The sequence below is a fragment of the Xenopus tropicalis genome, chromosome 1 (genome assembly GCF_000004195.4).
Source record: "Xenopus tropicalis strain Nigerian chromosome 1, UCB_Xtro_10.0, whole genome shotgun sequence".
NCBI lineage: Eukaryota > Metazoa > Chordata > Amphibia > Anura > Pipidae > Xenopus > Xenopus tropicalis.
Genome location: NC_030677.2, coordinates 190291818 through 190308832, shown reverse-complemented (window position 1 = coordinate 190308832; position 17015 = coordinate 190291818). Strand labels below are relative to the sequence as shown.

Below are 17015 nucleotides of genomic sequence, written 5' to 3'. Positions count from 1 at the left end.
TATTGGATTTAGGTCTGGAGACTGGCTAGACCACTGCCTCTTAAGAAGCCACTCCTTGGTTATCCTGGCTGTGTGCTTCGGGTCATTGTCATGTTTGAAGACCCAGCCACGACCCATCTTCAGTGCTCTGACTGAGGGAAGGAGGTTGTTGCTGAAAATCTCACAATACATGGACCCATTCATCTTCTCCTTAATACAGTGCAGTCGTCCTGTCCCCTTCGCAGAAAAGCACCCCCAAAGCATGATGTTACCACCCCCATGCTTCACAGTAGGGATGGTGTTCTTGGGATGCAACTCATCCTTATTTTTCCTCCAAACACGGCAAGTGAATTTTAAACCAAAAAGTTCTACTTTGGTCTCATCTGACCACATGACTTTCTCCCATGCCTATGGATGCCTTAATTATTGCTGAGATATTATCAAGCAGCCCAAATAGCCTCTATCGCTCAATTATATTACTTACCTCCACATATTTGAGTACAATTGGAAAGGGCATTCATATTGCCAATCATCCCTGCTCCTTTACCTTGGGTTCATTTGGAAAACAGTATTTGTATTTATGCGGCATATTATTTTTATTTGGGATAAGGTTTAAAGGGACACAAATTTGATGTCACTTCACAAACCAGCTGCTAAGTTCCCTCCAGGACTAGTAGTAGCTTCTTTTCCAGGGTGGTAAGCTAATGGTATAAGCTACGCTAAAGATCTTATCCAGAATAAAGGTAATTTAACTTGGTCCCTTTCTGAACAAAACTTTCATCTACCCATCATTAAAAAAAATGTTTTTATCAGTTACATCATTATATAGCTTTGCATAGAAAGAATCACTTTCTACTACTGCTTTTAAAACTGTGTGTTCCTCTTTTCCATATACAAGAGGATTCATTTCTGTATTGTACCCTAATGTCTGTATCCGATAGTATACTGCCATTACATTAAACAGTGCGAACAGAAGTTTAATCATATGCTTAACCCAAATGCCTGGGAAAGTATTTGGGAAGTAACTAAGAAATGTTCTATCAATATGAGTAAAGTAGAAACTCCCTTATGTTTTAGAAACTGGTAAGGAGGGCGCCATGGGTCACATGGTGGCGTTGTTCTGTAGTACAATGGTTTTGAACTGATTTGGTAAGCCAAATCATGGCTTTACCCCTTTTGCCTCAATTCTTTAATTGAAAACACTTATCACTACAATTATGCTTAAAGAAAAATCAACCTCTATATTATCCGGCTCTCATAATTTTCTTAACATTTGGGAGCTGCTGTGTCCGGACTTGACTTATCCCTTCTCTCAGTATAATTTTAATGAGAATAAGTACAGGTATGTGTTCTGTTATCCAGAGACCCGATATTACGGAAAGCCTGTCTCCCATAGACTCCATTTTAATCAAATAATTAAGATTTTTAAAATTGATTTTCTTTTTCTCTGTAAAAATAAAACAGTGCTTTGTATTTGATCCCAACTAATATGTAATAAATCCTTACTGGATGCAAAATAACCCTATTGGGTTTAATCAATGTTTTATTGATTTTTTTAGTAGATTTAAGGTATGAAGATCCAAATTACGGAAAGACCCCTTATCCGGAATACCCTTGGTTCCGAGCATTCTGGATAACAGGTCCTATACCTGTATAAGAAGGAGGCTACCATTAAGTCATTAAATTATGTTATATATTTCTAGATGGCTCCCTAGTATTTTTCGCTTGTGTTATTTAATGTTATAGGAGTACTACTGAGGGAGTCTTTTTTTTTTTCTTTCTTTTTGGTTACTGCTTATTCCAGAACAAAGACATTGGGCACTTTGTTTTGTTAAAATAGTTTATTTAGCAAATGTACAGTTAGAAACATAACTGTAATATTTGTCATTATGATACTGTAAGTACATTGTAGAGTTTGTATCTTGTTGCTTACGCTCTATACATTTGTTACATGTACAATTCTAAAGCTTTAACATGTTAAAAACAAACATTTGTCTGGGCTTAGTTTTGTCTTTTTTTCCTGTTTATTTTGCTTAATAAATCACAAATTTTCATGTAATTAATATAATCCACGATTTTCAGTGCTGAAAAAAATACAAATGTTAGTAAATGGCCCCTATGTGATTGTATTCACAGAAGAGTGTCAAACAAATAGGCACCCCCCCCCAGTATATTTGAGATTTCTTGTTTTTTATACCTGTAAGATACCAAGGAGGAAAAAAATGATGGGATAGCTAACTATTTAATGTATGAATGTAGCCAATTGCTTCCTTCAAACCAAGGTGTCAAAAATATTGTTTTACTTTGCTCTGTCTGCTGAGCTTTGTGTGTGTGTGTTTTGAGATATTTTGTTTTATTTTACTTGGTTTCTTTCACTCTGGTGATGTCATAACCTAATTCCTCTGCTCTCTCATGTATCTATGATGGGTTTACACTTTGCTAAAACCACTTTTGCTATGTCCTGTGAGTGCGGATTCCTTTACATTGTGGGATTATATATATAAAACAGTGCTCTCAGGGCAGCACAGAATGCAAAATATGTATGACTGGTGCATACATAAAGGAGTCCCCCTATACCCTAAACTCAGTGCTGTCCAACTTCTGTGGTACCGAGGGACGGAATTTATCCGGCCTCCGTAGTGGAAGGCCGATAATGGAAGCTAGTTTTGACCACTCCCCTTTTTAAAACCACACCCACTTGAAACCACACCCATGTTATTGCATGACCATAGCCATATTAATGGTGGTAGTACAGAAAAAACCTGCCATAATCTGCCTTCCCTACCCTGCCTGTGTTTGCTATAATCTGCCTTTCCTTACCCTGCCTGTGTTTGCCATACTCTGCCTGCCCTAACCTGCCGGTGTGTGCCATACTCTGCCTTCCCTACCCTGCCTGTGTGTGCCATACTCTGCCTTCCCTACCCTGCCTGTGTTTGCCATACTCTGCCTTCCCTACCCTGCCTGTGTGTGCCATACTCTCCCTTCCCTACCCTGCCTGTGTTTGCCATACTCTGCCTGCCCTACCCTGCCGGTGTGTGCCATACTCTGCCTTCCCTACCCTGCCTGTGTGTGCCATACTCTGCCTTCCCTACCCTGCCTGTGTGTGCCATACTCTGCCTTCCCTACCCTGCCTGTGTGTGCCATACTCTGCCTTCCCTATCCTGCCTGTGTGTGCCATACTCTGCCTTCCCTATCCTGCCTGTGTGTGCCATACTCTGCCTTCCCTATCCTGCCTGTGTGTGCTATACTCTGCCTGCCCTACCCTGCCTACAGTGACACAATGCTGGCACTGCTCCTATGGTCTGCACAATAACTATATATTAAAAAACTTTTTAATTGCAGTACCACCACAGTATATGTTCTTCTTATAGTCTGTAGGGTTTATTTGTGGGTTTCTACTGCTCCTACAGTCTGTCTAAGGTGTGAACAGGTGAACAATATGGGTGATTACAGCCTGAGCCTGAGGTGTGAACACTGCAGGGGGTGAACAATGCAGAAACTAAAAGGTGTGAACAACACAGGGGATTACATTTTTAAACAATACAGGAGGTTTACAGCCTGAATCTAAGGTGTTAACCATGCAGGGTGCCAGTTGGACAGCACTGCCCTAAACAAACAAAAAAAAGACATATGCAGTACCAATAGAAAAATGTATTGAGTTAAAGGGTGTATCAACAGGCCTGATAACACGTGTTTTTAACTTGATTAATTTTTCTATTGCTGCTGTATTGCCACTGTCTTTTGTTTATATATTTATATCTTTGTATTACTGTGCATCACTTTTTTTTTGTTTGTTTTTTTTAAGGCTTGCCCATACCCAAGCTCTCCACCAATGGCAATTCAGCAGATTCCTGTAGGCTGCCAACAACCTAGCTACTTTCAGGTACAGACCTTATCAGATCCTTACATTTCTCAATATATGTTTTATAACTTCTAAGTTGTTTTTTTTTTTTATCCACCCCTCCATCCCCCACAAGGTATCTCCACAGTGGCCAACCGATCAACGGAACTACATGTTTCCTTCACCAGTAAGCTTATGTTTATATAAATATATTCTAATGGAGCAGTATAGTTATCATGGTGTCATTACCTCATTATAGTGATATCTAATACAGCTTTTATTTACTGTAGTAAAATGTCGCACTCCCTATAGCCCAAAATGGAAACTAGATGCTAATCTTCCATAAATTAGGGAAGGGAAAATATTCACATTTAATAACATTTAGTTTTAGTTGCATGGTTTGTACAAAGTATGATGCACCTCATCAAAGTGATGTTCTGTACGTCATTCCTTACTAAGTAAAACGAGGGTATTATCCATGGGGGAAGCATTTTGCATGAATAGTTCCAAGGAAACCATAGGCTTTTAATGGGGTGGTTCACCTTCACATAAATTAAGCTATTTTAGCAGATTAGGTAATTTTAATAAAATATGTAATGTAGCTCTTTAAGAAAATATCTACTGTTTTAGAGAAAATTACCTCTGAACTTAGCGTTTCTATATAGGGCAGGAGTCAGTGGAGGCACCAGGGGAGGGGGTCGCCGACCCCTTTCTGTACAAGCCTGTGTCAGCGTGTTGAAGCTCTGTGTAAGCTGAGTACTGGCAGTAAGAGTGGCACAAATTGGGGGGTGGCATGCCGCACCAAAATATTAAAGTTTATCTCGCATGCGGAGCAATGGGGTCCTCTCCCCCACTGTTCTGTATGCGATTGTAATGACCCGAGCATGCGCAATCGCGAGTTTGCGCATGTGGGGGGGGGGTTTGTGCACATGCCGTTCGCGCATGCACGGGGGGTGTGGGGGCGCCTGGCTTACAAATCCGGCCCTGCCTGTCTCTCTTTTCATGCCTCTCCTCTGATTGGCTGCTAAAGTTACAGGCACCTAACATGATCCCTGCTGCTTCTGTCTCCTGCTATGAACATTCGGGGAGGGAGGGGAACGGGGGGGGGGAAGCTCACATGTGACTCACACTGCAGAGAAGAAATGTTCCTCCTCCTTTTTCTGTTTGAATTGCAGCTATTACAGTTTTCAACAGCTTATTCAGACACATAGATACACAGTCTTTGCATGACACATATCATACTCAGGGGAACATAATCTATCATTTTTGGGTAGCAGTGAGAAAAGGTGTAAAACCCCTTTAAATTCCTTTTTAAATATAGGCCCACACTCAAAGGGAAGGAAGCAGACATAGCTGTTTTATTCACATATAAGGGGGTTACAAAGAGGGAAAAAGAGAAGGAGAAACAGAAAAGGCCACAGCAGCAAAGGAAAGAGTTTTCTACAGAGGAAAATCAGAATCGTTTTATTTGCCTTCTCCTTGAGAAAACTGAAAGCAAAATGGTAAAGGTAGTTAAAAATTTCTAGGCAAAACACGCAAGAATATATAGACCTTTCCCTTAGTGTTTTAAGTTCCCTAAAAGAATGTAAGGCATAGTACATGCCTTGGGAATTTAGTGCAGTTGGAATTAAGGCAGATTTCCTCAAAATATTAAAATTAGCATACTGGCTCATGGTTAACAGTAGACCACAAAAATACTAAAATAGTGGAGCAGTGGGAGATGAGAAGTTGTGGCTGCCAGTCAGACTTATCAAGGTAATACATTCTGTCAATAATATCCAACATAGCACAACTTTACCCTCTTGATTTGAACACATAACCATTTTATTATTGTCTTAACCCAGTAAATGTAATTGGTTCTCTGAGCACTTTTGCAATTTACACTAACTTTTCTGTTTCAAGTGGTTTCTGAGATACTCACAGCTTTAGATTGCTTTATATTGCTTTCAGCTCAATGTTTGTTAAAAGCCCAGAGTGTGAGTGGTCCTAACTGTCTATGCATCTTTTTATGCACTTTCTGTGTTTAGTTTACCCTCAAGTTTCTAACTTTTAGTTGACCCAAAAGCCTGGTATTAGCAGTCTAAAATTGTAAAACTCTGCAACTGCTAAAAATACAAAATAAATATAAATTGCAGTTTTCTTTTCTCCCTAAATCAATGATATTTTGTATAGCATGCAAAAGAATAATCTCCCAACCCCCAAAATGATGTATGTACTGTCACTGTGGATATAAGTGCAATGGCACTTGGGGAGATTTGTCACTCTCAATTAATCTGGATTGTTGCAAGTGCTAAAATCTATTTGCGGAGATTGTAATGTTTTTAAATATGCGCTACCGCAGATTTAGCCGCAGGTGACAAATCTCAGTGTGCCATTGCCCTAAGGGGTTTTAGAGTGGCTATGAAATTTTGTTTTGTTGTAAGCTATCAGTTTGTTTACTACCTACTAATTATTTAAGTTAATATAAATTGGGTTTTACTTGAGCTTTCTTTGATGTGCACACCACTCTGCAGGCTTTCACTTTCAACTACAACTGCTGTGAGATAGATCCAAATGGAGGTGAGCCTATGCCAAGAGAATATCATATTGATCAGGCAGTGTCTGCTTCTGGAGCCAATCTGCAGAAGGTGAGCTTTATAAGAATTTTTTAATAGCTTTGTTCTACAACTTCGTTACAACTGTGTTACTTACCAGGTAACCAGAGATTCTGGAGGGTGGGGGATGGGAGGCTGCTACAATAATTAGCCATAACTCTGTAACTGTGCAAAATTTTTAAAAGCTATAAATTGTCAAAATATTAGCCCAGACTTTAAAGAAGAAGGAAAGGTAAAATCTAAGTAAGCTTTATCAGAAAGGTCTAAGTAAATACAGCAATAAGCACTCGTAGAAACACAGGATTAGGGTATCTGGCTTCCTCTCTCAGAAAGCTGATGTCTTAAATGGAAACAGCTTCTAGGGCTCTTTACTTGGGTATGGCAAAGCTTTCTGCAGAATACATATAGTGTTTTACGTGGCACTGATGTGGTGAATATGTTGGCAGTAAAATGCCTTCTCCTTTACATTTTCAATATTCTAAAAACTTTTTTTCATGATTTTTCCCCTTTAAGGGCTATGACACATACAGCTACTTGTAGCTCATGGCTACAAAATGCCAGAAAATACCCTGCTGGTGACAAAACTGTAGCCGCAACAAGTAGCAGGATACAAGTAGTTTGTCATTGCCCTAAAACATGGAGGGATAATTTGAGTAACTACTTTATCTTTCTCTCACAGGGATTAAACGGAAAGAACTTGCAATTTCACTGTTTTGCGCTCACTTTAGGTGCGGTGGTTATTCACAGGCCAGTTTCAGACATATTAACTATATCCTTAATCAACTAAAAATCAATATATTTAAGGACAATCATTTCCTTATTACACAGCATTAACTGGATGTCTCTTAAAAAGGTTATTTCTTGATCCAGAGAATTGGGCAGCAACGAATAGGTTACAATAGTATAAAATAGGTGTCCTAGCATCCTGTGCAGTCTGATGTGTTCACTTTTAAGTTAACTTTTAGTATGTTTTAAAATGGCTAATTCTAAACAACTTTTCAATTGGTCTTTATTATTTTTTTATAGATTTTTTTTTACTTATTTGCCTTCTGACATTCCAATTTTTAAATGGGGGTCACAGACCCCAGCAGCCAAAAACCTATTGCTCTGTGACCTACAATTCAATAGTTATTGTTAATTTGTATTACTTATTATTCTGTTCATCTCCTATCCATATACCAGTCTCTTGTTTAAACTATTCCCTGGTTGCTAAGGTAATTTGAACCTAGCAACTGGATAACTGGTAAAATTTCAAACTGAAAAGCTGATGAACAAAAAGTAAAATAACTAAAAAAAAACACAAATAATAAAAATGTAGACCTATTTCAGATTGTCTTGGAATATTTCTCTATGTCATTTTATGAGCTTGTTTGGATATGTTTGGCTTCCTATTTTATACTTTGTTTCCTATAGGAATTGTTATAATGGCAACCTCTTCTTTAAATTAATTGATATTTTTTTTTTTAGTAGTGTGATGTATTTTTGTTTTATGCTGTGTTAAGGTTTGTTTGTTTACTAACAATAACAAATTGGTCAACAAAGTCAATTAGTAAAAATAATACTAGATGTGCTAATTAATGTTTGTATTTAAATACCATGTAAAGAATAGTTAATCTGACCAATCACACTTAAGCAATTGTGGTAAATGCATCAGGCATGATGTTGTATGGCTACAGACCCCTGCATCTGCCATACTAATATAATGTTAAATGGTATAAAATATATGGTTTATAAAAAAATATTGGCTACTGAAACAAACTGAAGTGCAGGGGTCAGTTGTGTAAATAGTTTGTTTCCAAGGCACCTAACAGGGCTAGTTACATTTTACAGCATTTACTGTGTAATGTAACAAAGCAGTATAAAGTACTAGTACAGGTATCAGACCCCTTATCCGGAAAGTTCCGAATTACGGAAAGGTCATCTCCCATAGACTCCATTCATCCCAACTAAGATATAATTAATCCTTATTAGAGCCAAAACAATCCTATTGGGTTTAATTACTGTTAATTTTTGAGTAGACTAAAGGTAGGACTTCCGAATTACTGAAAGACCCCTTATCCGGAAAACCCCAGGCCCCGAGCATTCTGGATAACAGGTAAACCATACCTGTACTTTTATATGACTTTAATAAAACTGAAGAATATATAGGCTATGTGCCAATTAAGAATGCGTGGGGTGACAAATTGTTTTCCTGTGCCAACTCTAATGCTCCCTCTCCCAACCTGTATGATGATTAGTGGGGCAGGATCCTGACCCTTCAAAAGTCTGCTACTTGCCCATAAAGTAAGGGGGTTAGATTACATCTTGTGCAACAAAGCTTCAGTGGTTTTTCATAAATTCCACCTTCTATCGTCCCATGTTCCATTACAAATGGTGATAGACATAGAGGGGCATTTTGTCAGCTGATGTTTTCCACCCAATGGCAGCGACAGTCAAAATGCTGTCTGTGCCATTAACTCTCATTTAAGATGTGTTATCCCAAAGGATGTATACTTTTTGTATTGTGATTTTAGAGATATGTGGACATGAGTACCCAGACTATTATATCCTGCTTGTTTGATCCAGCAAAAAAAGTCCGTTTATTTGCTTCACAGGAGGACTACATACAGGTAAAATCTAAAAGTTTAACTTCCCCTTTGTTGTTTAGAATTTGTACTTTTTGGGAAAAGTTAAAAAACATCAACCAATATAACCTTTGCCTCCATTGCTTCCAACCCCCCCCCCCCCCACTCTCCCCCTGGAAGGAAGCAGGGTGGGTAGCTTCATAGTGTGGAATCCCATTTTCTAGGAACAAAACTGCTCTTAATGTACCTGTATTTATGTCTAATTCTAAGTAACCATACAGAACTAAAGCAATACTCTTACCAGCCTCACATTAGGATCAGAGAGATTATTGCTTTCTTTATAAACAGGGAGACGGAAATGTGTAGTTTAGACAAAGTTAACAGAACCACTTAACATTTTAAATTGTATTAAAACCAGACCTCTTACAGAACACAAGGACATCTAAATATGGCTTTTCAAGTGAACTGACACCCACATTGCCCTCACAGGCTTACAAAAATAACTGTGGCATGCTGCCCTTCTGGTATTTGCCAGAATATACTAATTGCCAATGCAGGGCTACATGCATTATAGGCATGTTAGTAGTTGGTGTTGACTTACATGTTTGATACTTACATGTTTCATATGTTGTAGACTCAATGGGTTGTAAAAAGTTGAGGTACAGGTACTCAGAGCCTTGTCTGATGCTTCGAGTAATCAGATCTGAACCTGTGCTTCTGCACTGACTGTAAAGGAGTCTATGGGGCCGATTCACTAAAGGTCGATAACGCTTATCGCGTGCTTTTTTGCGTTAAAAAGCACGCGATAAATAAATACAGATTTACCAAAGGCATTGCGTTAATTAGCGAATAGAAATAGTACTAACGCATGATTCACAAACACATATGAAGTGTTAAATGTGCAAAATATCGTATTAGTCTGTGTGAACACCTACTTGGGGCAGGTGGGAAAATTGCGGTTTGTGAGCTTTTGGCAACACAACATGGAGTTTGCAGTGGGATTTTTTCAAGTCTGTGTTGGCCCTGGAGTGATGCAGCCTCCAGTTTTCAGGGAAATGGTCATTTTCAGTACAGTAGTTTTCAGAAAGTAGTTGTTACATGCGTAATATCGTGCGCTAATATGGCACGTGGGGAAATAACGCACGCGGCGGGAAATGACGCAAGAAAATTGCTCATCGCAAGATAAATAACGCAAAGAACATCGTTTCTTAATTATGATATGTCCTTTTAGTGAATCGAGCGTTAAGTCGCAAAAAATAAGAAGAGATAAAATTTTTAACGCATTCTATAAATAGCGCTCGTTTTATCGACCTTTAGTGAATCAGCCTCTAAAAGCCTTCATCCAGTCCAGACTCCAAAATAAATAGTTTATATAACCCTTGTAGTGCCAGCCACATTTGGCACAATTTTTGGATAGGAAATGTTTTTCCCCATAGCCAACAGTCTATGGCTTAGAGCTATAGGTGAGTAATTAAAATACCAATTGGCCTCTTCCTAAAGAAATAACATTCTCATCCCATTCTGTATATTACAGGAAAATAGGACTCTCTATAAATATATACTAAAGAGCAGATTTGCTAAAAATCGTGATATTGTTTAAACTGAAATATTCCTTGCTTGTTGATCAGATTTAGACTTCTTCAGATCAATTTGTTCTTATTTTGTTATATTTTTCATGTCTGTTTTTAATGCCAAAATCATTATGGATTTTTTTTACTGTCTTTGGTAAATATGTTCCCTGTTATATATTGGCAATTTATTAATAGGTGTTAATAAAATGTGTTCCTCATTTATACTTGTGATTTATTGTAATTAAGATAGTTGGGATCCAAAATAGTTGTTTAAATGGCAAACTGATGACATTCAGAACAGTTAAATAGTTAACAAAGCCAGCATCCCTTTTTTAAGGCCCCAGACATTCCTGTACTTAGGTAAAAAGAGGGGGGGTGTGTAGTTAAAATTAAATGAAGGGTTACACTTACCGTATATACTCGAGTATAAGCCGATCCGAGTATAAGCCGAGGTACCTAATTTTACCTAAGAAAACTGGAAAAACTTATTGACTCAAGTATAAGCCTAGGGTGGGAAATGCAGCCGCTACTGCTAAGTTTCAATAATCAAATTATTTAATAAAAGGACACTCACAAGTGTCCTTTTATTTTTTTCTGCATTATTGACAGGGCTGCCTACAGCTAGTTTATGTTTTAGAGTCATCAATGATTATGCTCCCCAATGAAACTGAAGATGAGTTCAGATTTGTTGTGTTTTCTCTGAAGCAAGGGAGGTTTTACTTGGACAGAGAGGTTGATCTTAGTAAAGTGTCTTTTCCACCTTCTACTGTTATATTATTATCTATATGTAACAATATTGTGCTATATATATCAAGAAGGTAGGAGTTTGTGTATTACATAGCTACTTTTATGTGGTTAAATAGGGGCAAGGAGTGAGCCTCCATAAAACAACAATAAATCAACATGTTTGCCACAAGATTCTTTTTTACACCTTCATCCCACTACCATTTGGAATTAGCAAAATATTTGTGCAGATGGGGACCTCTCAGGCTCCACGGGCCTGGTACCATTGCAAACCATATACTAATAATTATAGAGGAAGAGGGCACTGCAGCTCAAAGGGCCTCAGGTGTCAATGTGGCCCATCAAGCCAGAATTAACAAAGAAGTTGAATAAACAAGTAAAACCACAAACTTCTGGAAGTTTTGGGGTGCTAAAATTAATTTGCTGTGGGAAAGTGTGAAATCAAATTATACCACTGAATGTACCCCCTGTTTGTTGTCCCTGCTACAGCTACATTTCTACATAATTGTCAACTGCAGTCTAAACATTAATAAAAATGTTTTTATACAATTAATCCTACATCTTCAATAAAGTGTAAGAACTACCTTGTTGTTTAATACCTTACAATAATACCATATGCAAGGGGAATTCCAGCTGCTCAGGAATTCCAGTCCTGCCCTGGCAGCACCCCCCTCCCCTGCACTCGCGCGCACCCCACCCCCTACCCGTTCATACTGCGCAGAATAAAAGCAATATCACCATGGACGCATCCTTGTTGGACTGGAGCATGCCTTTGACGCGCAGCACCCCCGTGCGCAGCCCCACCATGCACACATGTCGCGTATGTGCAAGATGCGACGTGTGTGCGTGCTGGGCCAGCGCACGTAGGGGGTGATTTTTATTTTGCGCAGTATGAACAGGCAGGGGGTGGGGTGCGAGCGAGTGCAGGGGAGGGGGGTGCCCGCCAGGGCAGGACTGACGTCCACGGGGGGGCGGGTGCGAGCGATGGCACATTCCAGGGCACGTGTATAAGCGGAGGGTGCCTTTTTCAGCACATTATTGGTGCTGAAAAACTCGGCTTATACTCGAGTATATACGGTACATTGCCATCACCTTTTCCCTACTTTTATGAGGTAACTTATTGTAATCTTGTCATAAATGCCACAAACCTACTCATCACCTCACACAGCCATCTTTTTTGTAAGATAATTCTTTATTATCAAACCAAAAAGGGACATAGCCAAGCTTAGTAGTTTGGGCTGATTTCTGTGTGGGCATGGACTGTTATATTGATCACTCCTGTCCTGTAAGGAGGGGTTTCTAATAGCCTGTAGTAATAACATTCTTGGTTACCGTATATACTCGAGTATAAGCCAAGTTTTTCAGCCCCAACAAAAGGGCTGAAAAATTCAAACTTGGCTTATACTCGAGCCAAAGTAGAGATCCCCTGCCAGTGCCAGACCCACCAGAGCCCCCAGAGCTGCCGCCGCAGACCTGCTGCCAAACCCACCGCCAGACCCGCTGCCAGACCCCCCGCCAGAGCCGCTGCCAGATCCACCGCCAGGCTTCCTAAGACTGCGCTCTTCTGCGCGTCAGGCGGATGTGATGTCACGCACCCCCCTTCCTACACGCTTCTGCCCTGCCGCACTCCCAGAGACATCAGCAGCTCAGCAGCACCAATTGTTGTAAGGGTGTAGTGGAGACAAGTATGCTCACAATGGCTTGGGTATGAACTGCACCATACACTTTAATTGCTACTTTGCATTGCTCTACTTTGCACTTACAGAGCTAGTTTACTATTTTTTTTTTTAAATAAATATTTAATAATATATACCAAATTGATGCCTCAATTAATGTCATTTTATTGGAATTTATTTTGATTATTGAAACTTAGCAGTAGCGGCTGCATTTCCCACCCTCGGCTTATACTCGAGTCAATAAGTTTTTCCAGTTTTCTTAGGTAAAATTAGGTACCTCGGCTTATACTCGGGTTGGCTTATACTCGAGTATATACGGTAGTTCTAGGAAGTGATAAAACACCACATTATAACATGATAAATTATGGATATCTTACATTTGCTCTTTTTTTTTTTTTTTTAAGGACGATAGTGTGCACCAATTCAGAAGGAGCAAGTCTGTTATAAAGAGAGTTTCCAACTGAAAATGGCCTTACTTTATAGATCCGGTTTGCATAGAAATCCATATACACTTCCAAATGTTGTGCCTTTTAGTTTGTCGAATTCACCTAACACTAATGTGTATATAGTTGTTCTGAACACAGAAGTCACTTGTTTTATATGTTTGTATGAAGCACCTTTAAGTATAGACAACTACAGTTTGTTCACTGCCTCACATTTACATTTATAGTTTGTTTCCCACGCAATGTTTTCCAATCCTTACACAAGTGGTGTGCACATACACAGTGATATAATCCCAAATCATCTTCTCTTTGGGATCATGGCATTGTGTAGTGGGACTAGTTACAAAGATTTTTCAGCCACACTCACTTTATCAATTGTTTTTTCTCTTCACCACAGCCACACTCACTTTTATTTGTATTCTTGAATGAAACACATTTTGCTTGTTTTTCAAAACACTAGTTTATTGGGATTATTATGCAAGTTCACTGGTATACATACACAAGGCATTTACCGTATTGTATTTTTCTTCAATAAGTTGAGGTAAATGAAGTTATGTTTAATAGGCTTTTAATTGCACTTGGCTTCTGTTACAAAAAGCGTTATTATTGGAAATGTCTAGAAACATGCAAGTTGTGTTTATGTAAGTTAAGTGACCACTTAAAAAAATGTAAATCCTTTATGAAACATTTTAATGCTATTTATGCAATGGTTTTACTTTTGACATGACCCTATTTTAATTTTCAATTTAAGAAAATGAGCCTATATAATGCTTTTAAAAATTAGACTAACTTGCCAAAATAATCTTTTCAAATTTGAAGCACTGGGCAATCTGTGGTATGTTGTTTTTCCAGACTTGTTTACCCTTACCATAAAATTTAATGAATAAATAAGTGCAAAACAGAGACGCTTTTGTGTTTTTTATTCTCATGGACAGTTTAAGTATTAACCCTTTTGTTGCCCCAGTCTTCTATTTAGCATTAAAAATACTTGGGAAGAGAAGTAGAGGGAATCAACTGGGAAGAGAGGGTCCAAAATCGGACTGGGACAGGAAAACATGGACAGCACAGGGGAGAAAAATGGGAAAGTATTGGGCCAGGGATACAGAAGAGATAAAAGGAAGAGGGAAAAAGAGAAGGAAGAAGAGAGATTGGTGAAAGGGATGGTAAATGAGGACCTGGGAGATCTGCGAAGAGGAGAGCCCAAATGTCTGTGAAAGTAGAGAAAGAAAAGGGTTGGGAAAAAATGGGGAGAAGAGCATGCAAGTACACTGCAATTACAGGTCTCTGAAAACCAAAAGGTTGGTTTAATAATACAAATATCTCTCTTTTATAGACCTGTGAGTTACGTTGTAGGTTCTGTATTGCTATAGCTAATGTGTCCAAACTAGTAATGTGTACACTGTAATACAGTCTAGGTGCAGGTCCTTCATTTATATTTGGCTGCTAGTCTCTACAACATTTAGTGAGTGTGCCAACCAGCGAAACGGCACTAATAGTGACTTGTGTGCAGACTGCTGTGCATGGCTGCTGGCTAGTGCCGGGGTTGCTGTGGAGGCATACTACTGGCTACATCGGTGTTGATGGCGCCCAAAGCAAGTACCTCTCTGCACATGTCCACTCTTTCCTTGGCATGAGTCCTGGCATGTGCACCGTATCCAGGACTGTCAGGCTGAAACTTGGGGTAGGCAGAAGTGGTATGTACCCACTGCCAACCTACACCACCATTGCGCCCTAGACACATGCCTCTTCCCCTAGTTTTGGCCCTGGTCTACATTATACTAAACCTTGATTTCTAGAGGAAAGGAATTCCAGAGAACCTGACTGTAGAGATGCCTAGAAGGAGTTCATATGAAGTGGTGAGTTGTATATCATGTGTGGAATATAAGGTAAATTTAATGTGTATTTTAGTAATATTAAATAGATGATAGTGTTAGAAGTTATATCCAGTTTGCTGACTAATTCTACCAGTACTTATATTGGCTACCACTGCCGTGACAAAATTGAAACTACCATAACTGTCTTTCAAAGAGGTCACAATACCTTTTTGATAGTTTTTCATAGGTCTATTAATTACAAGAACAAGCAATCTTCTGCACACTTCCATAACAATATACAGTATTTAGGGAATAATGGGCCAGATTTCATTTGATGAGGAAAACTTAGCTCTTCATTCAGTTTCAGGTTCCCATACTTGATTGGGGTTTTTAGTTGAAAAACCTTCAAATAAATTTTCCTTATCAAATTAAACATGTATAAAGCTGCTAATTAATTACTAGCTAATTACAGAGCATGCTGGGCATTGTGGGAATTGGAGTCTTGGCTGTAGGCTACAGCAACATTGTTTTAATCATACATGCGGTCAGGACCAGCAGTGCAGAATAGCAAAGAACAGGCACTGTTTCAGTAGTAATTATAGTAAATTAGTCAGTTTAATTTTATTAAATGAATAAAATAATTGGAAATGTATAACTTAAAAACAAAGAAAAACAGCAACAAGGTGGAAAGCTTAACCTTGGTCACTGTGGATCCGGGTGCTCAAGCCCCAGACCTTCATCTTTGGGAGTCAACTGGGAATACAAACTGGACAAGCAGGCTGGCAAACTAAGAATGCTTTTAACAGAATTTGAGCTGCTTTGGACCTCTATACTTTCGGATGATCCAGAGTGCCAGCCTGCTTATCCAGTTTGTATTCCCAATGTATAATGGATATTGTGTGTTTAGATTTAGAGCACCTAAAGACATTCATAAATTACTCCTATTGTGATTGCAAGCATCTGTTAACAATGTTGCACTTCCGATCATTCAATGAGATACAAAATGAGTGGAATAGATTTAGTTGCAATGTTACACTTGTTCTTTTAAAGGAATGTTTTCATTAAATATTTTATGTGGATCACTGCTGGGGGTAACTGGCCACATGGGGGTTAAATTTGCACATGATGTCACTGACATTCCCTGATTCCATGGGAGGAGAGGATGAGCTTATGTATGTATATGTACCTTGAAAAAGGTCCCAAAGGGGACCGGAACGTCGATTGTGCATGCAATTATAACGGACAGTCTATTTTTTTTACCAATATTTCTGTTGGTAGAATCCTAAAACAAAATTTCACCCAGCTCCCCTGGACCTAATGTTATGCAGTGCCAAACCCACACTTCATTTCATCTAGCACAATTGTTTTTAGAGTTTGTGTTCAAGTCCCCTTTGTAGCCCACATTTACTAAGGGCTTCCCATTGTATGTATGTATGTATATCTTTATTTATAAAGTGCTACTTATGTACGCAGCGCTGTACAGTAGAATACATTAATACAAACGGGGTTATTAAGATAATAGTAGATAACTACACAGTATAAGAATAAATAAAAGATACAGTTGCAATAAGTTAAGAGTCAAAGACACAAGAGGATGGAGGTCCCTGCCCCGTAGAGCTTACAATCTATATGGGAGGGTAACTTACAGATACAAATAGGCAAATATAAGTGCTGTAGGTCACAGTGGGTGACAATACAATATAAATATAAGTCCCATGGGAAAACATTACTATTTAAAGGAGAACTAAACCACAAAAATGAATATGGCTAGAAATGACACTTTTATATA

General features: G+C 38.8%; 1 protein-coding gene across 2 annotated transcripts in view; it reads left to right on the top strand.

The window, feature by feature from the left end:
* dazl (deleted in azoospermia-like) overlaps window positions 1-14315 on the top strand; it is a 37003-nt gene extending 22688 nt beyond the window's left edge. The window contains exons 7-12 of one of the 2 annotated variants that reach the window (XM_031897159.1): window positions 3785-3862; window positions 3957-4007; window positions 6334-6447; window positions 7094-7142; window positions 8928-9023; window positions 13374-14315. In XM_031897159.1, the coding sequence (XP_031753019.1) occupies window positions 3785-3862; window positions 3957-4007; window positions 6334-6447; window positions 7094-7142; window positions 8928-8974 (339 nt within the window). In that variant the 3' untranslated portion in view covers window positions 8975-9023; window positions 13374-14315. 2 annotated transcript variants of the gene reach the window in all.
* Window positions 14316-17015: the final 2700 nt, after the last annotated feature.